Source organism: Pelecanus crispus, chromosome 8 (genome assembly GCF_030463565.1).
Source record: "Pelecanus crispus isolate bPelCri1 chromosome 8, bPelCri1.pri, whole genome shotgun sequence".
Lineage (NCBI taxonomy): Eukaryota > Metazoa > Chordata > Aves > Pelecaniformes > Pelecanidae > Pelecanus > Pelecanus crispus.
In genome coordinates this window covers 38,443,081-38,470,292 of record NC_134650.1, presented here as the reverse complement: position 1 = coordinate 38,470,292, position 27,212 = coordinate 38,443,081, and the positions used below count along the sequence as shown (strand labels likewise).

Sequence of the window (27,212 nt, the reverse complement as noted above, 5' to 3'; positions counted from 1 at the left end):
TTAAAGTCTTCTAGTAGATAAACATCAATCCATTAAACAGCAAATAGCTTCCTGACTGAGAAGACAACTGAGTTAACAGAAATTGACTTAACCTTCTGATCTTTATACAGACAAAACTCACAGAAATGAGTGATAGAATTGTCTGAAATAGAGGACCATAAAATCTAGTGTCAGGTACAAGTCCTTCAATATTTCCTTTTAAAAAAAAACCAACTCCTTTTCAGCATTTTCTCCCATGACAACAAATTAGCACAATAGCTGCTAAAACTGATTTACAAATTGAGCACCCTGACATCAGTCAAAATTTACATCATTTTGGCACTCACTACTGAAACAAATGTGGCTAAAAATTACTTCCAGTCATTGAAATAAAACAATTCCTGACATTTGACTTCCTTCTACTCTCCTTTTTATGACTGACTGTTGTAGTTACTACATGAAAGGTTTTGGAAAAGGAAATGTAACATTATAGGAGCCAATTCTGCCCTTGTCACTGGTCCTATTTTGGCAGAAAACCACATGTATGCAGGAAAGCAAAGTAGCATGTCCAATCTCTTAGGTGAAAGAATGCGTAATGATAAAAATATATGCACAACAGTTAAAACCAAGATATCTCTCAGAACAAGTGCTGCAGGCTGAAGAAAAGCCATGCTGAAATGTTGTAACTAGATTATGACTTCAGTAACAACTTTCAAGCTCAGATGCCCATCATGGGTGAGATCATATGATTAAACCCCAAGTTTAAAGAAAGAACAGGCAAAAAGTTAACTTACTTACTTTGAAACATACATAAAGGAACAACAAAGTCAGGCAGCTACTATCATTCACAGACTAGAAATACTATCAAGCTTAACGTTTGCTGCCACAACCTACCAAGTTGGAGAATTTATTCATAGACCAGCTGCTGTCAACACTAGGTATTTGTAGGATCTAACCCTAATATAACTTGGTAACTAGAAGCAGAGTTTGGCTGGTAAAGCTGAAGACAGTGCAAAACCAAGTAAATGCATAGTGGTGTCTTTCAGATTGCCTGGTAATCCCTTGAACTACTGGAAAAATAAAGTTGGGCTCAAGCAAGTGCAAAATTAGTAGCTGCTGATTCAAATTGTTCACCCTCTGGCTACTTAAGAGATGACCAACTGGCATCACCAAAGTCATAGAAAATACCTAATAACAATACAAAAATGACAGGAAATTGTAAATGCTTACATTAGTGTAGCTACATGTGGCTGTCTACTCATTTATTAGTGAATTGCCTGTAGGCTTGGCAAAAAAAAGACTTGATGTGCTTATGTTGTTAAAGGTTATTATGGCAAAAATACTGTCCAGATTATTTTTGCACAGAACTGTTTGGTTTACATTGTGCATGAAATGACATTTCATTACGTACGTAGCCAGTATACGTTTAGTTTGGGGATTCATATCAGAATTACATAATTTCTTATTCATTCTTCGCTTTCATGTTTCTTGACCCTTAAGCTCAGATTTTTCCCTGCCATTGTCCCTCCCAGAGAGACCACTTCTTCATGGCAAGACAACTTTGTATTGCATTAACTTTAGATTAGTGGAGTTTTGTAATAGAACTATTGCAGCAAATAGTTCAGACTGGTCTCAGTATTGCCCTAATTTCCAAATGGGTGCCTATGTCTCTTCTAAATTAAGTGTTAAGACAATGGTTTTGTTTTAATTTGGCCTTAACTGAGTGCAGTTCAGCCAGGCCCAACATTGTGGCTTTCTACACAAGGGCTGTCGTGTTTAATTACTGTAATGCCTAGTCTGTGAAATGTTCTACTGACAATAACAGATAATATTAACACAACACCAGGTGGGCAATAGCAAAAAAAAAAAAAAAAACCCCAAAAAACCCAAACCCCAACAAAAAACCCCAAACCAAACTGTGGCTTGTATTACACTTCTATGGTGGACATGGAAAGAGACCGGCATTATCCCAGGCTGTTACTATGTACTACAGGAAGGAGACTACATAGTGGATTCTTCAGCTATACCGAATTCATGTATGCCAGGTACTAGACCTGTTTACTCTCCCAACACTGAATTTCCTAAGCAAGTGCCAAGACCCAGGAGCAGGACTGCAGTTTTTCTCATACAGAGTCAGCTGCGCCTCAAGAATACTGCATCTTGTACAGGACAAAGGGGTAAAGTCACACAAGCCAGCTCCAGGCAAGCTAATACCCAAGAGTGGATCTATGTGACTTTGGCTGCATAGTACCAAGGCAGGTTGACAGTTCCAGCATTTAATGGAACTTTCTCATTGGAAATAAAATTTGGTACTAGCTTTGTTGCTTTAGATGTTTCTTTCTCAGAGAAACATTGGATTTTTCTTTGCAAAATGTTTTTAGCTTTTGGTCAGGTGTGTTTGTTTTTTAAAGTAAAAAGTCAAAATTATTTCTAGAAAATTTGATGACCATGAGTATAAATCATTATTAATCAGCAGTCATGAACCTCAGTCAGCATTTTTAATACTTAAACGAAGGGGGCCCAAAACTGTCAGAGAAGTAAAAAAGGCAGACAAACGGTTCCACCCAAACTGCCTTCCCTTCCTGCATGCCGCTGCTTCCTCCACCTCCTCCCCAGCAGTTCTGAGATTCATCTCCGAAGAAATGGATTTTAAGCACAGGTAAAAGCAAATGAACTGATATTTCAATCAATTATTCAGTTTGCCAATACATATCAGCTATTATTAAAAGATAGTTATTTTACAACTATTAAGTGACTATATAATTATGTATTTAAATATTAGTAAATCTCTATGATAACCATTTTGAACTCTCTCTGCTGTTACATCTAAGAGCACAAGGAATGCCCAGAGATATGTAAAACGTTCATTTGGGTGCATGAATCGGGACAAACAAAACTATAAAATATGCAGACAACGTTTTAAAATCCAGCATTAAGATTCCTGTGTTATAACCTTCATAGATCTTACAACCTTGCTCTTACTAAACAGAATTATCTCATAAAATCAAGAAGGAACAGAAGGATTCAGACTGTGGCGCTCTCCTCTTTCTGCATGAAAACCCAGCTAAGCCAGGCACAGGGACATACTTACTACAGAGGAAAAGTGCAGAAAATCCTGATCCTAAAACCGGTAGGCCCTTGAGCAGACAGTTTGGATGCTGTCCCTCGGCATTTGGCTCGCACACCGTAACAGCACAGCTGGCTGCCAGCTGTGTCGTTCACTGACTACAGCACTGCTAGCTGTGCTCTGAGACCCCAGAACAACGGTGGAAGGTTGAACAAACTTCTACTCATAAACAAGGAAATCTTCCTGTACACAGCAAGAATAAAACACTTGCTCCACTGCTACAGACTAGGGAGTTTGTAGCTCTTGTCCTTGATGGCAAATCCTGTATTTTTCCCAAAATGGTCTCCAAACTCAGCCAGTTTAACAGTTGTCTAGAGGCCACTACTCAATGAACATCACTTCACATTAATATGTATAGGTGGAGCCCAGTACCTCAGTTCAAACAGGTGAAGAAACTGGGTGATTTTGGGTCTGTCTTACAGACTATCTTACAGTGGTTCTGTTGGCTGCACCAGATTTGAGACATACAGAAGGACGAGATTGCTTCAGGCCTGTGCGTGACAGCTTTGCTGTGAGCTGGTGTCCTGCAGAGAGTACGTTACGCCAGGAAGTTTAAGAGAGACTGACAGATCTGCACCAAGACTTCTGCGCCCTGCAGCAGTGTATTGCCTTGCACTCGTGGGATGCCTTGAGAAGTGTCAGTGATCAAAGCGCCAACGTCTACCACCCATTACCAGTCTCTCTCTTCTCTAACAGTGAATGCCAGAAACCATGTATGTCTGTGATGCCAGGCAGTGAGGGAAACACACGCTCTAGTTTCCCCCCGGACACCTACAGTCTTCAAGGACCTGTGTGAAGATAATTCACTGGAGGACATTCCAGCCAAAGCCACTTGATCACTGTCTATTCTTAATGCAAATAGTGTTTCTATGACACTTTGTTTCTTTGGCCTCTTTAATCCTAAGTTTCTTATCTTTTAATTGCTGTTTTTAGTTGCAAGTGTGTTAATCTCTTTACTTCTATCATTAAAATGAGGATTTTCCTTTCAGCAATTGCTTTCTTTCTTCATTAGAAGCATTATAAAAAGACATAGTGAAATACGTGCAGTTTTTGATTTCTTTTACTTTTGAATCTCTCCTATTGGCAATTAATCTTTTTTAGTTTCATCATTTAAGAGAAGCAGCTCTGTAAGCATCTGATCCTTACAGGTTTTCAGCATCCTAGCTTTATTTTGAATTAGCTGCAAAATTGTTACAGGATTACTTTTACCGGTACCATGGACACTTACAAGACCCAACTAAGACTGAAGCTTTATCGCGCTAGATCCTGCACAAAGTAACTGGCCTTGTCCTTCCAGATTGCAGGTGTCCAGATAACACAAAAGGTGGGAAGAGAAAAAAAGGTTGGCAGAAGAATTAATTGCTTTAGATTACATAGCAATTTAAGGAGAAAGCAAGGCTCTCCTGGCTCCTGGATTGGTATCTGTCCACTACTTGGCACTTAACTGCTAACCAGATACCACACTAGCTGTTTTCTCTTGTTTTCTCTGAAGTTACACTTAACCTCAACTTTCAGTTCCCACTTAGGACAGAAAAATAACTACAGCTGGCCTGTAACGGTTTTCTAGTTAGATCACAAATACAGGTAGGTCTCCCTTCCACTGGGGAACCCAAGAAATGTATAGAAATGATATATTTTGCATCAGAAAGTTGAACACTTCAGTCAGTAGAACAGCTTTCTGAGTCACTCTAAATCATCTAATAGGCTGTTTCCAATTTTTAAACATTGAAAACAGGCTCCAACTTACAGAATGGGTTCAATCAGGGATTTCTACAGCAAGGACTCAGGATCTTAAGGAGATGAGCTTTACAAAAGAGATCCCAGATCCTCTGGGGGAGGGAGTAATACAGTACATGGGAGAGCACCCAGCAGATTGCAAGTTACTTGGTCCCACTTGGAAGACTAGTTCTGACTAGGACAGCCTCAAACTGAACTTTGCTTCTAATCCACACTTAACCATCTCCTCTTATTAGCAGAGGTCAATGTTTTGGGCTAAATGCTCCCCATTTATGATTATTTACAAGTTAGACTACTGAGGTACACAATGGCCATTTTCACTCTCCAGATGCACACAGTATGCAAGCAAGTCATTGGCCCAAGCAATGGGCAAGAAGTACAAGACTTTTTTAATAAAGCAGATCATAGAAAGCCCAACGCAGAACAGAAGAGACTAGAGTTTTTAGAAATTTGTAAACCATGTTTCCTTGATGTCATCTTAATGTATTGCGCTGAAACTTGCCTCTGAATGTGCAGTGATTAGGCAGCCTACTATGTGACCCTCATTCCCTGTTCAGCAAACAAATGTAAAAACCCTGCAGACTTGAACAGACAATAAAAGCTCTGAATGACCAATTAACACTCCTGGTTTATTGCAGATGCCATGTTGACAAGTAGCCCAACAATATCTAGTCATTTGGTATTGTAATTATAACTCTGCCTCAGAGACACGTCGGGAGAGGAATCCAAAGCGATTTCTGTTTTGGCCTAGAACTTGGTGCTAGAGAAAGAACACACACTGCAAAGAGGAGCAACAAAGAGTTCTATTTGGGATGACTTCTATGCATCATTTGAAGAGTATGTTAAACTATGCTAATAATCACGCTGCTCACACTAAACACGTTTGTGGAATCAGATGTTCCTTTAGAAAGAATATGGGACATTCAATAATAGATTGAAAAAGCCGTTACAACGTATTCATGCTATTGTGCGCTGTGGTGCGTGCTCTATATTACAGTTCTTAGCATCAGTCCCAATCAGAAACTGTCCCAATGTTTAGGGAGAGCACAAAATCAGAGTATCACCAACAAAGGTTTTGTATATGCATGAACACTTTTAGAAAAGACTTATGCTTTTAGAACAGCACAATCTGCAATGGAAACATGAGTGGAAACTACTTTTGCAACTCGATCCTATTAGCCAAGCTGAAAGATGTCTAAAAACCTGACGGAAGTCTAAAATAAAAAAGAAAAAAAGCTATGTTCAGAGCTATATTTCTGTGCTTCTGATTAAAAAAAAATGTTTCTACTGAATGAAGCAAGCCGCAAATTGGAAATTTTCCCGAAGTTCGAGACATAAGATCATGCTTCAGGAGTGCTGGATCATCTATAGAGGTAGAAAGAAGAACTTTTCCCCAGATTTTCAGACATGTAAAACTATGATTCCCAAATACAGCCAAGGACGGCATGGTAAAATGCAGGGCTAAAGGCAGTATCAAGGTACCTTAATCGTATAGAAATGACATCTCATGTGTGTCCTCTGATTTAAGGTTATTGTAAATTTCTGTAGTTGCTATCAGTGCAAAAATACTAAGGAATTGAGGAGCACAGGAAGTCACCAGAGAGATAAGAATCTCTGTTCCTTATATTGTGTTTTGCACAGGTTTCTCTGTCATACTCATCTAAATCATATAAGCACAGCAGAGCATTAAGCATCGAACTAATGTGTGCCATGTGTTGTTTATTCTCTCATCCTTTTGCCAAGCTCAAGTCTTGTTAAATCATCTCTGTGTCACTGGAGGATCCTTCTTCACCATGACTGTCTTCCCACAGCTGGCTACAAAGGTTTCAAAGCCAGGCTGCAGGCAAGAATGAGGACTATGATTTTTACAAAGTGCAAAGGGTTATGTTGTAGATAATAGTTCCTGCTGGTGGATGATCAGACTCAGTGGTTGATGCGAGAAGTGCGTACCCACTTTAACAGATACATAATTCAGTGGTCATTTGAATAAAAAAAAAAAAAGCAGTATTACTAACATAGAAAAATACAAATTTGGATAATGTACAATAGCTGTAAACTATTATGTGTATTTTAATGGTGTAGGTTAATTTCCAATTTGTGGATTAATTTTATGCATCACATTTATGTAATATTGCACCTTAACCTAAATTTGATATGATCATTTTTATGTTCTTAAATTACTAATTTTCACTTCATAAATTCATTCAAATATCTGCTGATTTAGAATAAAAACCTTGAAAACCATCAGCACACCATTATGTGGCACACTCCAGTTGGGAACAGGCGGGCTTAGAACTGGGAAGTGCTTTTCCGAAAGAGACTTTGTTAGCTCCCTGTCATCTGTAGAAAAAATTGGTTTTAAATCAATTTTACCTAAGGGTGAAAGATACTTTGAAGACAAAATACTTTGTGCTAGCCTCCACTGAGATAGAAACATTGTCTTAGAAAGTAATGCATTTTCTCACAAATGAAACTAACTGTCTCAAAAGAATTTTCATTGCATAGAGCTTAAACATTGTTATTTGTTCAGTCAGTACCACAATGAATGTGATTCCTACCCCTGTCCCCACCTGCTGCATGACTATAGGCCTGTGCCTCAGTTTCTTCCCCGAAAAAGCATTTAAATATTTTTAGTCTTCATGGGTTTTTCGGTTATTTTGCAGCTCCCCTTAAGAACAGATGGAAGATTTGTATCATCTGGTTTCACGAAAGACATAATTTGCTCTTGCTACATCTGGGAAGTATAGCTTTATGGGATAGGATAGCACACCCTTTTGTTCTAACCATCATGGTACCCCACTGTTTTTCAGTCCAAAAAAATTGGATCTGCCCATATATATTCTTATAGCTTACAATCTTAGTGCTTCTTGCTGAAGATAATAAAACATTGCTGTGGTTTTCTAGCATTTTTATAAAGACTGTATCCCAAAGTGACTTGCATAGTTCAAAAACAACTAGCAGAAACAGAAAGCATAGTATTACTTTCTGGATGAGAGAGAAGAGGCGTTTATCTTGAAGTGACCTTCAAAGTAAAGCCAGTGAAGTGGTGAAAAGTAAACCAGGAATTTTATGTTGCAGGAACTGTAGAAAACTTTCTTATATCCAAAAAGTGATGAAATTGTAGCCAGTGATGGTGGAGAATTGTGTTGAACAGGAGCAGTGAACAAGATAGATACAAAAGGGTGTAGACTGGAGCAAGTTCGAAGAGGTTTAAAATAACTAGGGCAACTTCAAACTAGAAGTGTTTGATGTTTGGTACCACAAAGTAATTATTGCTTAGCTGCTGCTTCTAGAATACTTTAACTCTAAAAAAACCAAACCAAACCAAACCAAACAAAAAAAAAAACAAACCCAGACAGGAATCCCCACAACTTTAATTGCTGAGAATTCTATGCCATTTTACCCCAAAATTGTCTGAGATGCCTACCAGAAATACAGTAGCCATTTGGGAAATGTACTGCAAGATGTTCTGAAAGAACAAAACAGTATGATCTGATTATTGGCCTCTAGATTTCAGAGCTGCCAGGTACAAGCATACAATCTAAGATATACTATAACAGTATGTTGTCAATCCTGGTGATATTTATAAATGCATTTGGGGGTACTGACATCTTCCGCTGGAGCAGCTGTGTGGAGAATTGGAAATAATGAACAATTACTCCAAACTGCATGATTTTGCAGCTACGAAGGATGACAAAAAGGCTCCAAATGAAAAATATTGGAGAGCAAACAAAAACGTGATATAGCAGCGTTGCCTGTCTTCTGTTGGGTACCAGTTTGCACGCTAGCCCTCTGCACCTTTACTTTCAAGAGCTAGTGTTTTTCAAATTGGACTTGAACTTTTATTTGCCTGTATTTGGAATGTTTTAGATTGCTCACATAAAGTAACCTGAATACAGCTCTAGTACTCTAATGAAATTTACAGCTGATTTCCAAAGAGTCTTTCTGCACAAAGGCCTTCCTTGCCAAACTTAAAACCTTTTTATTCTGTCATTAATGAACTATTTTCTATTTTACTTCTCTTTCTCATTATTGGAAGGCCCTACAAAACCGTGCAACTAAATGATGTAAGTGTGTCCATTTGCGCACTCAGATGCACTTGTCAGAAAATAGTTTCCTTTTATCTACCGTCAAAACAGACCACTTGCAATAGCACTACTAGTGAAATGTGAAAAAAAACCCCAACCTTCTTTGAATAATGTAGGAGGTTTTTTCCCCTCTTTTCCTGGATAATTTTCTGACTTCCTGATCTCCATGAATTTGTTTGTTTCTTACAGTATGTTAATAGATTTGTAACCTAACAAACTGGAATACATTTACATAACAAGTTCTTTTTTCAGTGATCTGCTCAGCGTGTTTTAGATGGTATGGCTGGTCACTGGCATTCCATGCGGTATTTTGTACTGTGCAATTAATGTGTAAAAAAAAAAAAAAAAAGACATACTCTTCTTGCATAGAGATTCCCCAACTCCTTTTTAAATTTTGTATCATGCAGCTGCTGTTTGAATGTTTATGGACATCAAACAAAACAGCTATTTTGAGTAGCCAGTGAAAGCTAAACACCTGTTGCTTGCTGGCATTGCATTTGCAGTGACCACCCTCTCCTCGGGCGTACCCACAGAGCTTTTGGACTAGGAAGGGGTGATCCTGTTCAGATATGACAAGTGATGACACTTCCACAGCACTCCCATTTCTTGTGCAAATATGTTTTGCAGAGGTGAATATTAGCATGGCCTGAAACTCTGCTTTTCTTAAGTTACAGGGCTTAGGCTGGTATCACGTCTCCTTTGAGAGTAGGAAATTTCTGTTCATGCATGTGTGTATGCATAAAGATAAAAGGAACCATAGTACACTATAAAAGGACAAGATAAAGTTGCTTGTTTTCCCCCTCTCTAGGCAGAGGTGAGTGATTCAGTTTTCTACTCAGCACTCAAGAATCAACAGTAGTCCTGGGAAGCGGCTTCAATCTTTCAACTGAGGAGCCAGTCAAAGATTTGGCTTCAAGCAGAGCTGCAGACCCTACTATATAGGATTTAATGTCTCTGCAAACCAAACCTGAGTTTATGTCTCCATAAATTTACGCAAGGTTTTATTAAGATTATTCAAAAAATCCTTCCCCCCTCTTATCAGACTGAGTTCCTACCCTTAAGTGTCAAGGAATTGTCAGAAAGTTACACTTATGGCTAAGAAGCCTTTAATGCAGTCCTTCAGGTTTATGCAAGATAGCAGATCTCTTTTTTCCCCTTATTTGTCCATTTTGTGTGTTAAGCTGGGGCAAAGATGGATTGTTTTGTTTTGTTAAAGCATGTCAGTCAGTCAGAAGGCTAGGTGCCTCAGAGACATGGTACCCTTGTGATTTCTTTGGTATGCTTCACCTAGACCTCATCTGTCTCAAACACTATTCAGCAACAATAGCATAGGAAATATTTGGTTGAGTCTGAGACCCTTTTCACATCTGACAAAGAGGAGAGAGTGTTTTCATCCGCCCAGGGCTTTCAAAAGCAGGAAGATTGACTTTCAGTAGACATGTGGCTTTGTTGCTCAGGAAGGAGTTGCTTGTTACACAAAGTCATCTATTGTTTCTCCTCCTTTCAGATGAACAGAGCATTCTGCCGTGTAAAAAAGAAGAACTACAGTGTGGTGACGGACTCTGCCTCTTAAACTGGCTGCGCTGTCACTATAAGAAGGACTGTGGCAGAGACTACATGTCCATCAAGCTAACATGCTCAAGTGAGTTACCTTTCACTTTCCTAAATCATGACACAACGTCCTATGAATGTGAATCCATTTGCTCACCAAATTGGTGTTTGTAGCACTATACTGTTCTAAACGTTAAATTTGATCTGGTTTTGCTGTTGCAAGGATATGGATATTTAGAGGTATATTTATTCATATGTCTAAATCATTTATACTGCATGCTGATTCCAAGTAGAATAGTAGACAGATAGCAGTAGTGGGAATGGAAGATTTGGTCGAGCTCAAAATGCATTAAGGTAATGTATTGTGAAGGCTGCTGCTTTGAAATGCCAGTTGAGGGGGGAGAAATAAAAAAAACCCACCACCTAAAAAAGGCAGTCACCATTGCCAGAAACAATTAGACGCTGGCAGCTCTGCAGAGCAGTAACTGCTGGCCGGGCACTCTGCATTTGGAAATGTTCATGTGAATAAACAAACAAACTGCCAGCTGATTAAAATAATACTTGGGCAGGGGAGAGGTAAGAATTACTGTCAAGTCAGAGATATTCAGTGCAGATAGTTTTAGCCATTTGTTTTCGAACCGGATTTGTTGCAAGTAAGTTGAAAGATGAGTTGGAAGATGATGAACAAAATTGTGTTGTAATCTCAGCAGTTGCTGTTTACTAGCAAACTTGGTGATGTAACCATCTCAGCTTTTTCTGTTCCTACTTTTTGTTCATTTTGTTTACTTGTTAATTTCAAGCTACAGTTTTAACTCCAAAACCTTCCTTTTAACATACCTATTTTGTACCTAGCAACATCTAAGAGGGCAAATTACTTTTAGACCTCTATTCTAAACACTACGAATAGGACGGATCACATACTGCTGTCACTAATGACCTGCCAGAAGTATTTGCAGACTTGGGGTTTTTAGTTAACACAACATTGTACACAGAAGAACGTAGCCACAATTTTGCAAAAAGACCAGAAGTTACAACAGGGAGAGCAGATTGACAGCTACTGGCAATACACTTCAGATGAAAGTAAACCAAAAAATGAGTTTCAGGAGTGAGCCTAGTACACTCCATCCTCTAATGGGCATTCAGATGCACAGAGGCAAGACAGAGCTAATCCAAAGTAAAACCCTCTGAAACAGGCATAGACAGCAGGCCCTCAACACCAACTGTTTAGTCTACAGATCCTTGCTTGTCACGACCTGCTACCTGGCTTTACAGTGGAGTTCAAGCACTCACGCAACACAAGCACTCTGTAGAATTGATCATAGTCTATTAAGTAGAGAAGGATTCAGGTCAGATCCACGGAGCATGAAAGATTATGAGTTTATAATTGAGAATTCAAAAGGGCTACAGTTAGCATGTATGGGAGGGTTGCAAGACCTGAATTTAGGCAAGTCCTCAGGTTCTTATGCTCTGAATTCCTCATCTAATCAGCACAGATTAGAGCTAGACATGCGGTTTGCTTTCTTCTCTGAGGAAACATACTGGGTGTGGTCATGGAAGATTGAATGGGAATACATCAGTTTTGATGATCTTGCATCTTGCCTGGATCACATGAAAACCTTTCAGCAACTTATGTCGCACATAAGTATGCATTACTTTCTGCCCTTCTATAAAGGTGTGCATAAAGTAAGTAGTGAGTGGCAACAAACTCTTTTTAATATATGTAAATATGTATGTTTTCTAAATGCACCGCTGTCAATTCAGTGCTAATAAGAAAAAACTACAATGACAGCTGACAAAATAGAGTCAAATAGTCACAGGTTTTCTCTGAACACATTACAGTAGTTAAGAGCTCAAAACCAACAGATGATTTGCAATGGGTACAGAAGTGCACACAAATAAAAAATTGCCTAGAGGAAAAATTCATTATTTTTCAATGGAAAGACTTATTTGCTGTTCACAGATGAAGCTGAGAGCAGAGTGTCATCCAGCAAGGCACTAACATCTGTCACCTCATATATACTTCACAGACACAGAACTGTTTCAGAGAAGACGAGTGCCAAAGCACCTTAATCATGTGTTGGTTTTGCTGAGTAATAGCAAGACCTGTTAGAAGATCAGCACCAAGAGAAAATCTACACAGAACAACTATGCAGTTACAGCTGGTATACCATTTCCTTCAGTCTCATACTGTCCATAATAGCACTGCTACCTAATAATAAAGGACAAGGCAGTGACAGAGCTAGATGGAATTCAAAAGCTGACAGATAGATTTCCATATGCAGTTAGCATTTACATCGTGAAGTCATGTCCTAACGTGTGGCTAGATGAACACATGAAAAAAGTTCTTGTGTGTTAAAAAAAAATCCCTTTGTGACTAATCTATAGGTAACATTATATAATATGTATATAAGGGCGTATGTATATATAAAAATATATATGTCAACTTTGTTCTTTTTCTTTCTATATATGTGCAAGATAGAGGCACTGGAATTATTTACTGTTCTGAGTTCTAACTTTCTGCTTTTGCAATACTAACATCTAAACATTTAGCCCATAGGTTAAAAAATACTTTCATTCACTCAATATCATCCTAATACATTTTAGAATTTCCTGGCGGGATGCAAGAACCTGTGATGCCCACTGAAGGCAACAGTCAGTTAAAGTACTACACCCTTGAGCCATAAAGCATGAATAAAAATATCAGGCTTTTACGTATTAGTTACCATTATTCTTTCTCATCCTAAATTTGTTACATTTACTTTACAGTTAATGGCATCTCCATTCAGAAATTGAATTTTCTTTTTATTTTGGCCAAGAAAAACTTCATCTACTTCATATGAAACCCATACATAATAAAAAAACAGGTGTGAAGAAGGAATTGTAGTTCCTGCATGTTCTGCTATTAAAGCACTAGTAATAGACATCTTTACAGCTTGTCTCAATCATAACGTATCCATTACTTACTTTGTGTGTCCTTGGACAATTTGTCATGCTGTTTAAGGACAGTGATTAAAAATGCAGCTAGATCTATCACTTAAGAATGTTGTTTTCTTATTTTGATGTTTTCAGAGACATGGGGATTGTCACTTTTTTTTAATTGAAAATTTTTTTATATATATATAAAAAAATAGTAGAAATTTACTTTCATATTATTATTTCAACAACCTAAAAACCTTTTGATAAGTGGCATTAAGTCACTTAAACTTGTTTTTTAACAACAGGCAAGTGTACTGTACTATAGAGCTAACGTTATCAAACTATCACCAGTAAGAAATGTATAGCCGTCATCTCCCCACATATGTTTAGAGGCCACATCTGCATTCCCCCACGCTCATGCACACAAATTCGCAGTGAAAATTTTGGCCTTCTGCTAAATTTCTGTTTCTTCAAGGACAAAAGCTCGTGTAATATTTTCCGAGTCAAAATGCTGGTAGTCAGCAGTGTCATCACTAATCTGTGTATTTATGAATGCACATTACTAGTGTGCAATAGAGCCTATTACTACCTGTAGTTATGATGAATTAACTGGAAAGAGGGAAGAAAAAGACAGCTGTTGTCTGGACTTTTTTTAAACCCAAACAAAAGCTAAAGTCCAAATTTCTGCCATGCAATATGGTATTCTTTGACTAACAATGCCTCAATGGATGCTAAGCAGATGTTTTGAAATGAGTTTCCTTTGGGGTGGAAGTTTACGATTCTCATCATAAATCATAATTGAAAACTAGTATACAGACAGGTTAAAATTTCCATTTTTATAATTTTACAAATGAATAATTTCAGCATAAATAAATAACAGAATAAAGCCATACTCCACTTTTTGAGTTGTCTGTGAAAACAGCCCATGTCAAAATTATTCTTAGTTATGGAAAATGAAAATCATGATACGCTGGAATTTAAATCCCTTTCTATTGCTTAAAGTAAGTTGTTGTTGGAGTACTGTTTTTATCATCAATGATTTTGTGCTTACAGCCTGAAATTATGCAGAGGGCAGTGAAAACCTTAAGCAGCACTTAGCATTAAATCTTATTAAGATTTGAGAGGATCTTCCACGGTGTACAGTTCTTCATCTAGCATTTGTATGCTGCAGCTGTAAACCAGCTCTTTTCTCCAGATCAAGCTCTGACAGTTAAAGATTGTGCCATCACAGTTACTCACCTCCATCCACTAACTAGAAGGAACCATCGTCATAAACCAGTTGATGGAGTGCTTAAAATGAGTGCTCCCTAATCTGTGCTAAAGACAACACCAACTAGGAAGGATAGTTTCATATTTAAATAGGAGGGTTGAATCAGCGCCTCAGATTTTGCCAGCAGCGTATTAGGAAGTTTTCTGTGAACCTCAAGAATTATGGGGAGCAAAAGGAGAAAAACTGTTATAGAGAAGATGGTAGTATCTTCACAAGCATCTGTTCTGGTTGAAGCGTAGCTTGTTGAAAGCTTGACCCTGAGAAAGTAGGCTCAAGATTACTTCCTGAGCCTCAAAATTCCTTAGTACAGGAGGTCTACATATTGTACTAAATATAGAGGGAAGTGTCCATAAATGCTGTTTGGATCACAGTCCCTGCTTCTAATGGAAGGACTGAACATACAAGCGTATTGCACAGCACTCAACAGGACAGCGAATGAACCCTCTCAGTACTACTCACAAGACTGTCCTCCATGTAACTAGCAAAGCACTTTTGTGATCGGATCAATTAATTACATGGCCAAGTGGCTGGCGATACTGTCACATAGTGTGCAGAGGTCTGTTTCTTAAATCCATTATATGGAATGTTTATCGAAGTCCAAAAAAGACTTTCAATGCTGATAACATGCTTTACTGTGTTATTTTGTTTTGCTCTTTCTATTTCAATTTTGTTCTACTTCCTTCCCCCACCTCTGGCTTTCTAGAAACCCAAGATACCTTTTAGTAAAGCTGAAACGGCAGTAACAATACTGTTTCTATATGACAACTAGTGGTTATGCAGCACATATACCATAAAGAACACACGTATCTTTTGGACCCTTGTTGAAACATCTGTACAATAATTTTACTTTCAAACATACATAAACATGCATCAAACTGGAAAATGAGAACCTGTTCAGGTGCTTCTGAAAAGCAGTACAGTTTACTCCCCAGTAAATACCTACAGTCAGGACTTACATACTTAGTTGTTTCTACTCACAGGCAAGTCTGCCATCAGCTTTTGAGACTGCAGACTTTCTGGTGGACTACAGCTATACAGGGGTTCCCAGGAAGCTGATCACAAGCAACTTCATTTGGCAAAGCTGGAATAAAACACCAATTCAGTCTCAGCTATGAACTAATATAAAAGAACAGTCACCCAGAAGAACCAGGATAAAATATAGCCACCAAAGTGAAAGGAAGGGATGTCTTTCCTAATGCCCCAAGAAAATTATCCCATCAATCTGAAAACTGGTCAATCATTTCTATCAATACTAGAGTTCTTAAAAGTGCATCACAGAAGCATGGTGGTTTTTCACTTTGGATTAGACTAGATCCTCTCTGATGGTACTTAGGTTTAAACTAGCAGCCCTGATGTGAGTATTCAGGCCTTTATACAAACATACTTCAGATTATAGAATCCAAAAGCATGAAGGTTGTGCTTTGTGCAGGTTTAAAAACAAAAAGCTTTTCCATGGTGTACCCGTTAGAAGTTTATTTGTCCAACAGTTTTCTTTTTTGGTCTGAGAAAGCCTTTTTTCTTTAAACAGAGAAATAAATGGCCAAGTTCCTCAGCCTGTTATATGCGCTCACTATGCATGTACATTCACTCCAGGGGATTTTGGATTTGTCAGTAGCTAAGGGGAATGCGTGAGGTCTACTTCTTAAAATGCTGGCAGTACATCAACCACAGAAACAGACTAATGATAGAGTGAAAGGGAAATGACTTTCAAATCACCTCCTGCCCACTCTGTCATTAATGCCTAACCTAATATTCTGGATTCATGTACTTAGGCGTTGGGATGGAACCTTTTGTTCTAGCATTTATAAATATCAGATACAATAGTGTCTATAGTGGAGGTTTCCTGTACCAGTAACCACCACCATGTGGTCTCAGTACTCATTTAGAATGAGAGATTGCTTTGTATCAGCTATGCAGGTAAGCAGGATCGCAGAAATGGGAAGGGCAAACGAAAAACGGATGCTAAGAAAGGAGTTCAGAAATAAATACCTAAGAAAGGGGAAAACCAAACCGGATGGCTCTTTCTCAATCATATTACACCAATTTTACTGTCATGTAGCTCAGTGAAAGCTCTTGTGGCCCACTGCTGTAAGACAAGAATGAGGCCATGGTAGTTTGAGGATATCCACTATTATGGGCAGTCCTGTCACACTGGAACTGTTGACATTATTTCTTGTCCAGTTACAAGCACATGGCAGAGACATTCAACATTTCCTATTTGAGACAGCAAGAAAGATTCCAGAGGGCTTACACAGAGGATGGTCGTTATAAAGGAAAGACAGGCTGTAGTATTTTATGCATCCTTTCAGACCTAGGCATGTATGGGAAAGGCTTTGCAGCTAGCCATGGTAAAGTGAATTTTCAGGGAAGGGAAGGGAATCAGGAAGATCTTGGTCCTCAAAATCAACATCCACAGTAGCTAGTGAGAGTAAGAGTGGACTTTCCAGTGAGGCTATATTCCAGGAGAGATTATCATCATATATTTAGCATATTGCTACAAGATAGAAAACATCCGTGCTATTGCCGCAAACCATAGTCTAGTTCTGGCAGGAAGAGCCTCAACAAGTGGTGGATTGAACACGAAGAATGCCGGATAAGTTCTTTTGAGAGGAGGAAATCTTTGTTCTTTTTGTAGCACCACACGCATCCAGTTTCCTAACCATGGCTTCTAGGTATTACGGTAATATAAGTAAAGAATAACAGTACCAGTCAGTGTGTTGAGCCATAGCTCTGATATTTCTAAAAGGCTGTTTATGGCATCACAGTAATCAACAACAGCTTGACAAGACAAGCTTTGTGTGTGCATTCATAGAGATGATTCTTACAGAACCAACAGTATATGCTTACCAACAGGTGATGTGTGCATGCACAGATATAAATACAGTTCTGTAAAAGAGGTGCCTTAATGTAGAAAGAAAAAAAAAAAAACCAAACCAGGAATTCATTTCATATTGCAGGATTATAAGTCCCCACAATTCAGTTAATTTTTACCCTCCATAGTTATCTTGGCTTTCAGAGACAAAATAGTTACTTCCTTAGCTTACTCGGAGAGCTTAATTTTAGCATTTAAGAAGCAAAACACTGACATAAAAGTATTTCATTTAATGTGCAGCTACCATGAAATTCAGCCTAATGGGAAAGAACATGAACTATTTAAAGTGTATTTCGAGTATGAATATATTTGCCTATTCTTTCTGTATCAGTCAACCAAAATCACAACATGAAAAAATGCATTCTTGTATCTTTTTTCATCTCTCTTCCCCCCCTTTCTTTTTCTTGTGCTCTCTTTCTTAACTCGAACAACGGTGATTTTTCGCTGTTAAATCCTCTTGAATCAGAAGTAGAACCACCGCTAAGTCTTAACAAAAGCATTGTACTGCATGTACTCAAGAGAAGCTGCCCTGAGAAGCAATGCATGGATTTGTTCCAGTTGAGAAAACAAGCTAATATTTCCCCTGCCGTAAGAGGAAATCAAATGTATAATCTTTGCTCAAGGGTTAACCATATATTTCTCAGAAAATACACTCAGCAAAATAGTGTTGACCTGTAGCACTTGATGTATTTGTCTTCACCTGCTCTTTTTCCAGTCCTCTAGTCAACCATTTAGCATAGAAGCTTACATGCATACAAAGCTTTTTGCTATCTTTTACTGTCTCAAATTACCTATGTGCTTTTTTTAAGGCTGTATTATCTATCTAGAGACTTTCCTGAAACCATGAGAAAGTAGTATTAAAGGTTAAAATTTTGCTTCAGAATTAAGCATGTATTTTCATGGGAACCAAAGAATTTGCCCCACTGAAGCCAAAGATAGTCATAACCTGTGCAATCATTGCTCCCACTTCCAAGGGTTACATGACTGGAGACTTTTGTACCAATAAGTGTCTTTTTATGTCACTTGATACTTCTCTTTTTATTATTAAAGCAATTAAACACTGCACAAGAACTTAAAATAACCCTGTCATGAAGACTTTACTTAAGGCTTATATTAACAGGAGCCAGGTTTGTCTAAAAGCTGCATCTACAGAGATAATCCCACAGGTCACCTTTCTATTAAGTACCACAGGCCATTTGGATTAATAATCTCCATCACTCTCCATGCAGCTTTATATAAAGTCACGTAGGTAATCCTGCCTATGGAAAGTTCTTTCCAGATAATCCTGCCTAGAGTCAACCAGGATGGTTAACATAATCTTGTCATGAGACTGTTGAGGAAAGTACGTTTGAATACCACCCAGACTTTGATTGTGGGCAGTTCTTGTCAGAAAAGCAGATTTCAAGGGAGGCACGGTACCATTATTTAAACAGCTATTACATGAACATAACGGTGCTTGAGATAATAAAGTGACAACAGTCATTTAAAATATTAAATTTAACTTCATGAATGCATTCTTTTGTTTCCATTCCTTCCAAGTTAAGTCCATTAAATGTCCTTTTAAAGTTACTCCAACTGAAGAAAAGGAAATTGTCATTTCACAATCTCCTTGCAAATTTGTACCCAGGCTTCTCCTAGTCCTTGCAAACAGTTTCAGGGAAGGTATACAGACCCTCTGGGTACAGGTTTACATACTCTAGGTTGTCAGTGGAGATGGACAGGTACTCAGGAAGGTGATTTCATAGAGGTTCAACCTGGCCTGTAGATGCATCCAGTCTCTTCTTACTGCCCAAATGGGAGACCTAGAATGCATTGATTCCTAAAATAAGCTCCAAAGTAAAGTTCCAAAAGTGGGTGAATACTTGCTCGTAATCTGTGTGATACTGTTATGCACCACTGAAATAGATAGGAACACCTAGTTTTAGTGATCATTGAAGGAAACACAAATGGAAGGCATGTCAGAGGCACTGTCTTACAGGAAAGAAGTCCAAACCCAGGAGACCCAGTTTGTCCTGTGTCTGCCAATTTCTTCCTGAGAAGTCATTTCACCTTCCTTTAACTATACTTCTTCACCTAGCAAATGTACATAACTATACTTGCGAGCTTTGAAAATGGCTGTATTATAGGCACCCTAGCACTCTTATGAAGCAACAGAATGATATGCCTTATGTTCAGGAATATCTTTAAAATACAAGCTTCTCTATTAGGAAAAAGACTTCAGCATCCCCAAAAAAGATGAAGGGAGGGGGGGAAAGGGAAAAAAAACCTAACAACCTGTTTGCATCTGATTTGGGGGCACCTTAGTAAATCAGTTCTTATAATCTTGCTGCCTAATTCAGACTTCTTAAGACATCAAATTGTTTGTTGTAATGATAGTTTAAACAATCTTTATTATGCAATTAAGTTCTGAATTCAATGCTACTTGTTACTGTTATTTCTTCTTTGCTTGCTTAGTCATAAGAAGATGCTTTTGCCTTCAGTTAGATTTCAGTTCTTCGGAGCATTCATGAAATTTATGTCTGTTTTATTAGAAGAATTTAGATTGTTGTGGAAGTTACTATCTACCCTTTTCCCTGCTACAACAATATGCAGCCTATCGCATACAAAAATGCTGTTGCTGGACATGTTTATAAATTTCATGTACTACCTTAGTCTGGATTATCAAAACTAACAATAACAATATCCTCTTCTCTTACAACTTTTATTTATTCTTTCTAAGGATTAATTTGAAAGACTGCTTCTTCCAGTGCTGTTACGTTTATTCAGCATATTTTTCTCTTTTATTTGCTGACATTAAGTTTTATTTAATGTATATTGTACTGCCTACTGAGGGTCAGTATTTGTTAACCTTGCCTGATACAAAAATCCTACTCACATGCTACCAACTTTTGTAAGCAGAAACGAACAATGGACATCATAAATGAAATAGCCCTCAAGTGAGTGTTAATTAGAGCAGAACTTTTATCTGTATTATGCATTTTTAATTTGACAACTTATCTTTTCACAAGCACGTAGCTAAAAAGAATAGAGGGTTTAGAAAATAACTAAGCATAGAATTCTGGCATACAGTAAACATAAAAGGCAAGCCTGCATGACTCTGGCACCCTTTGTCTTCTAGCTAGAGAAATTAGCAATGGCTAATGGAAATCAGTAGCCTTAAGAAAGGAGTATGATCAGGTACTGTCAAGCAAAGATGCCAGTGCCAGGGCTTCCTGAAATGGGACAGTCATTCTGACAATGACCCCCCTTTGCCCCGTGAACTTAGAAAATGCTCAATTCTGCTAAATACAGTTATTTTCAAGGTAGAGATAATAATACTAAATTTTCTGATAGGATATAAAGAATGACTACCTCAGTTTCATAGTGAGAAATTATTAGTAGTATTGTTACATTTTGAAATATATTAAAAATATTTCTTTGTATGGTTGCATTTTTTCAGGAAGAGAAGCTAAGGTTTAAAAGGGGAGTTTCTATCAAGGCAGCCTGCCAAAGGCTGCTCCGTAACGCCGCAAACACAGACAAGAAACTAATCTAGTTAAAGAGTTACCTCGATACGCCTTTTTCTTCATCTGTAATATGAAGTCTATGAATTTTAGAAAAAGCTATTTTAAAACATTTCAGTAATTTTTATTATAACACTTTGATAATACAAACTTTGAAAACAACAAGAAAAGAAAAAGAGTCCATCAGCTAGGCAAATACTGTTCCCCCAATGTAAACAGGTAAAAGAGTGATGGTTTTTGAACGTGCATCTCAGTGCTCCCTGAACTGGAAAATTTTTTATGAATAAAATCAAGAATGCATTTACAGTGCATAAATTATGCACATAAGCGGTTTCCTGAATTGAGGCCTAACTTCTTTGTCCACAGTCTCTTTATAAATAAATACCAGAATCCAGCTTTTTGGCACATTAGCTTTACGAAACATGAGTTAGTGGGAAACACTATGTGCAGTAGAACTGAGAATAAGATGAAAAATACAGAGCAAACAGAAAACAGTCAGCAGGGCCAGGGGGCATAAAGCCTCCTTGAAATCCTAAATTCAAATGTGCCTTAAGTCATGACTGAAATAATTTGGTTGGTTTCATCTGAGTGGCTAACAGAAGAGGTTTGTTCATATCATTACATTGCAAGAGAAGTGTTTATAGCTGCCAGGCTTTGTTCCAGAGAGAAAAGTGGCCAATAAAAGCATATTATATATAAATGCATAAGCAGTGTAGAAAACAAAAATATGTAATGGTAGACAAGAAAATATTCTCCTGATCTATCTTACTAAGCATCATTGGAGACTCTCATAAACCGTAATTCACAGAACCAGTAAATGATGCTTATAAATGAATGAAACCTTGATGATATCCTTCTCTGAGGAGAGAAGCAGCAATCCCCTCAATCCTTCTGCATGGGAGAGCCAGAGAAATGCACGAACCAGTGATATGTGAAAGGAAGACTGAAGAGTTCAGGGTCTAACTTAGATGACGCTTCTGGCCTAAAGCGCTAATAAGTCCTTCACCATCTTTGTAACGCTGCGCTTGCCATAACAGTTACATGGGAAAAAAGATTCTTTGCTGGGAATTAAGCATCCTTTTACAACAACCCTTAGTGCAATTACAGGGATAGCCTTTGTTTTCCATGGATTCAGCTGTCTGGCCCCAGGAATGCTGGATTAATCTGAAGTTGAATTACCTGCCTGTTTGGGGGTTGGATCTGCTTGGTGTTCGTAGGCGAGCCCCGCTACCGCAGCATGGCCTCCGCAGTTGTGTCAACACAGTTGGTTGTGCATCCACTCTAGAAACAAGGCCTGGGCACCAATCCTGCGTCTGCTCTAGGAGCAAGGTCAGGGTGCCGATGCTGCTTCCACAACAAAATTGTTGTGGGGAAGGTTTTTATTCACGCAGGGTGCTTCACACCGTGGCCATAACAAGTTGTAGTGGCTTAACTCAGGGAATGGTGCTCTACCAGATGAGGGACAGGAATGGTTAAGGCTGTGTGCCTCCGCTAGTGAAGCCGCAAGTCTGCTGCTAAGAACAAAACCAGCCATTCTGGGGTTTCTCCCAGGAGAGAGAAATGTCAGAACTGACACAATGTTTGCAGTAATAAGCTGTGTTGGCAAAATTCTTGTAGATGTCACCAAAATGTAAATGAACTCCACTGACTCAGGGAAGCAATCTCCAGAAGAAAGAGACGCAGAACTTATTTGCATTTAGCAGGGGATTACAAATATCATTGTACTCTCCCCTCCTCTCAGGCTGAAACTGTTGGCTCAGTGTCAGCAGTGCAGAGATGAATTTCTCTTTCTTGAAACTACTCTAATACCAAGAGAATAAAGTGTGTATCCCTGTGCTTGTCAGCTAGCTCTTTTTCACACATACTTTGCTGCAGGAGTCCTGATTCTCAATACTAGGAATACAGTATATGATATAGTGCAGCAGAAACATGTAGGAGTATATAATTGGTACAGAAACAAAGAGGTCGGTCAGTGAAAATACAAGACAGATTCATCACTTCAGTAAGATACAGTGAGGTCAGTCCACAAGCTTTGATTGGGCTCCGAACGTTTTCTGGCCCCGAGTACTGTGCTGGAGATAGTAGTCAGCACAGGCTTCGCAAAGCACTTGAGGAACCCCATTCTGGAAATACTCTGTGGAACATGAGTTAACAAGAAGGACAGAAAGTTTACCTGATGATAAAAATTCATGAACGAGGTGGGTATAAGGCAACATCTTATTTTTTGTTATCTGGAGAAAGGAAACATCATCAGGATAAAAACAAAATACACAAAGACAGTACAGGAATGTTACTTACATTTCTCACTTTTTAAGGAATATAAAGCAAAATATGAAAAATCTAACAGACATCAGTGCCATACTTTCACCATAAAGAATAAATAGCACAATAATGCCCACTGCAGAACAGATGAAAGCATCGGGGGGTAGGACACAACATGACACAAGACAGACCCCAAACCATGTTTTCATAGCAAGTCTCTTTTCTCCTATTTTCTGTCTTCACATAACCCATATAATATTCATTAGAAGTAATTGCTCAGCTTAAGGAAACAGTGTGCTGGTAATTCATGCCCTTCCACAGGTCATAGAAAATGCAGGAAAAATAAGCAGAATTAGAACGTGACTTAACACAGAGCATGAGACATAGATCATGTGCCACAGAAAGTGTCAGTTGGGTTTAATTTAAATCACAAGTCAATTCAAGGAAGAGCAGAGTTAAGCTATTACCCTTTTGGCTGTCAACTTATGAAACACGTTCAAAGTGCCACTCTACTCAAATGCATTGGTGTGTCACTTCACAGCCTCAGTGCAGCCATCTGTCCTCAGAAGACTGCAATGCAATTTGAACACTGCCGGCCCTTTCAGTAGGCACACAATAAAGCGTTCTTCTGACAAAACTGGATCATGTTTGTACTAATAGAGGTCAGCATGGGATTTCATGACTGAACAAGCCAAAAACAGGGGTCACAGTCTCGATGGGGTAAAATTGTGCACATTTAGTTTATTGTTTGGTGCTTGAGAAATTGACGGGTCTCATGAGAGATGCTAACACCCTAATGATTTGGTGTTGGGTAACATGCTACTCTTTAGCACTAATACCATGCCTTCCCTTTGAAAAGGGAGCAAGCATTTAGACTTTGGATGCCAAGTTGCTGACACATCATCTTTTCTACTGGGACAGAAAAAACTATGTTGGATATACAGGCGGTAGATTTCCAGTCACATAGCTGCCCATTGCACTGCAAAGTCCTCCCTACTGTGTAGGACACTGTTTTATCCTAAGAGGGAGCTAACACAATGCAAAGTAAGTCCACAGATTTTCCTTCTGTAACCCACCAAAAGCCATGTGACCTGTTACATAGGGAACCACAATGCCCTGCCATATGTTACTTAGAAAAAATGGAGCACTTGCAGCATCAGAGTTGTATGGGGATAGTTCTGCTCTCGGTCCACTCCCTTTAACAGTTGTTTCATCCAAGTCAGAAGGGAAGAGATGGGCAAGAAGCCTGCCTCCTCTGTCTCCTCTGCAGTTATGAAGGACAGGCAAACTGGCATTCACCAAATGGTAATAAAACATGCCTTAAAGTCAGCATCTCTCCTACGACTTTATGGAAACATGAAAACCTTGCTTCAGTCTGCTAAGTTGCAGTGAAAAAAGCCTAATTTTATCAGTAGAAATTGCCAACAAGAGCTCTTTATTAAAGGATGATAAGTGAAAGCTAAGATTAAGGCTGACATTAGGCAAACTGCTTTCATATTAATCTTGATTTGGGATCATAGCACAGCAACTATTTGTGATAATATATGTATATACACATTTGTAGGAGGCAGACACGGGTTTTATGGGTTTGATGTATTCATATTAAATTATCTTGAGTGAGAATCCAAAGGACAGTGTTTATGGAGTAAATAAGACTAGTGAAATATTCCATTAATTCAAAGACATCCATCACAAATGTGACCACATCCCTACCTTAGAAAGAGGTTCCATAGAAACATTACATACATACTGATGGTGCCCACGGCCATAACCCGTTCCTCTCCCCCCAGGCCTCTGAGCTCCAAATTGCACACTGCAGCCCAGACTGCTTTTTGTGATAAGGCAACTAATTCTTTTAACCCAGTCTTGGACCAAACTGAACAGGTTAGTGACTGAACTTGCTGCATCTTTCTCCTGTCCACCCTAAACAAGCTGTTCTGTGCAAGGAGTAGGGACAAGGTGCTGGAGCAGAAGGAAGAGGTGTCATTGTTTTCATTGGCTCTTCAGTGTTAACTACTAGGACAAATAAGTTGAATGTATTTTTATTTGGACAAAGCTTAATGGAACTAGTACAAATAGTCTTTGAAAAGAAAGATCCCATTCTCGCAGATGAGGGTTTCCTTGCCATCTCCTCCATGATTTCCTCCTTCCACTCAGGAAGGTACTGTCACCCTAAAGAAGCCACATCTAAAGCAAATGTGACAGATCAACTACATGTTATTCCAAGGTTCAAGCACCCTTCTCCCACATTTATTCTTGTAATTCAATACCAATAATGACAATTAAGTATACTGTCTTCACAGGAACATATTAATTAGAATTAAAAATTGGTACTTCAAGGTGAGCCAAAACCTTGAAGTTAGATTTCTCTGCTTAAAATTGCTTTTAGAATTTACAAAAAAAAAAAAAAAAAAAAAAAAAAAAATTACTAAGATCACAAACAATTTGCCAAAATTCCCAAGGAGAAAAATAAAAACTTCATTGAAAAAATACAACCATAACAAAAAAGTGTATTTCAAATCTAATTCAATAAGCTTGCAAATAATGACTATAGTTATGTTCCTAACTTACAGATGCTTGCATGGATGAATAATTAATCTGATCTCATACCACGATCATTATACATGTACATTAAACCTGCACATGTAAAACTGGTATGAATGCAGTTTTGAAAAAGACAGCATTCCCCCAGCACATCTTACTGCCCTCCTGCTCATTTGGAATCCTACCTCGGTGAAGTGTCTGCTTCATTGTAATTTTGTGTTTGGGAATAATTGAGAGATGAGCAGCTAACTGAGCCAGTGCACAAGATAATTTGACTGGACACTGTATTGATTCCTCCTATAACGATTCAGGAACTGGTGGTGATGAAGACTTGTTTGGATAAAGTAGCAGTAGTGAAAAAGAAATTACAGGGTACCAGTGCTTCATCAGTGATATCTACCTCACAGAGAGTAAAAAAAGGAATCTTGTGCTAAATTAATCAGAAGAAACAGGAGCATAGTTCATATAGTGAGTAAGCCTCTTGACAAATATAATTAATTTATATTTGTGTAAAATATATACACATTCATATAATGTGTAAATTAATGCATTACACATTCTTCATTACTTTTTATCTCAGTCACAGTAATTTTCTAAGGTTGGTATGTATATATTTCTCTTTGCAGAGTTTTTGGGTAATTAAACACTGATAAAGAGCAACATGAGGAATAAAAGTACGCATTATTAGGCTATCTCTAATATTTCTTCAAAGACAGGGTTTATCTCCAAGTAACACAGGAGATGAACAGGAGCAGTGACTTTCCTTCCAGAACCAAAAAGCTCGCTGAACGGTCTTAGCACTTCCTGAATCAACAAGGTTGCCCACACCTTCACAAGCATTCAGTGCTTGCAAGCTCAGGTATATTGTTAGCAATGAGGCCATCTGTTTTTATCATCAACCCTGTCTTCCTTGGCCCAACCCTAAAATCTGGTATTTTAGGAAACTATGCAGCAGCTGCTAGTTAGAAAAATCTGTGATCTCATTCCCAGAAGGACTTAACAAGATAGTATTAACAAGTGACACAGTAAATATGAATACATCAATTACTTTAATAATCCAAACAGCATGGTATTTCTTGTATCATATGCTGTGAACACAAGGGAGATCATAGGTTCTGAAGTGAAGGTCCCTGCACTATATGATATTCAGTACAGCCTTTAGAATAAATTTAGTAGGACAACATGCACAGGCTGAACATTATGAAGCTGTAGGTGTAGCTCCATAAAACATCATGGTTATCCTTGTTAACATTTCTAGCACATTTTATCAATTAATACCAATGCAGAAGCTATCTAGAAGGTGGCAGGGGTTCAAACAGAATTTCATTTTTGCATAGTGTTCATACCTTCCTTGGTAAAGAAT

General features: G+C 38.3%; 2 protein-coding genes across 2 annotated transcripts in view; one reads left to right on the top strand and one right to left on the bottom strand.

Annotated features, from left to right (window-relative positions):
• Positions 1-27,212, bottom strand: part of DYNC1LI2 (dynein cytoplasmic 1 light intermediate chain 2) — a 204,972-nt gene that overhangs the window by 3,285 nt on the left and 174,475 nt on the right. The gene's annotated exons all lie outside the window — the stretch shown is intronic.
• BEAN1 (brain expressed associated with NEDD4 1) overlaps positions 5,151-27,212 on the top strand; it is a 55,214-nt gene continuing 33,152 nt past the window's right edge. The window contains exons 1-2 of the mRNA XM_075714807.1: positions 5,151-5,295; positions 10,439-10,573. Of these exons, the coding sequence (XP_075570922.1) occupies positions 5,151-5,295; positions 10,439-10,573 (280 nt within the window). The remainder of the gene's footprint in view (positions 5,296-10,438; positions 10,574-27,212) is intronic.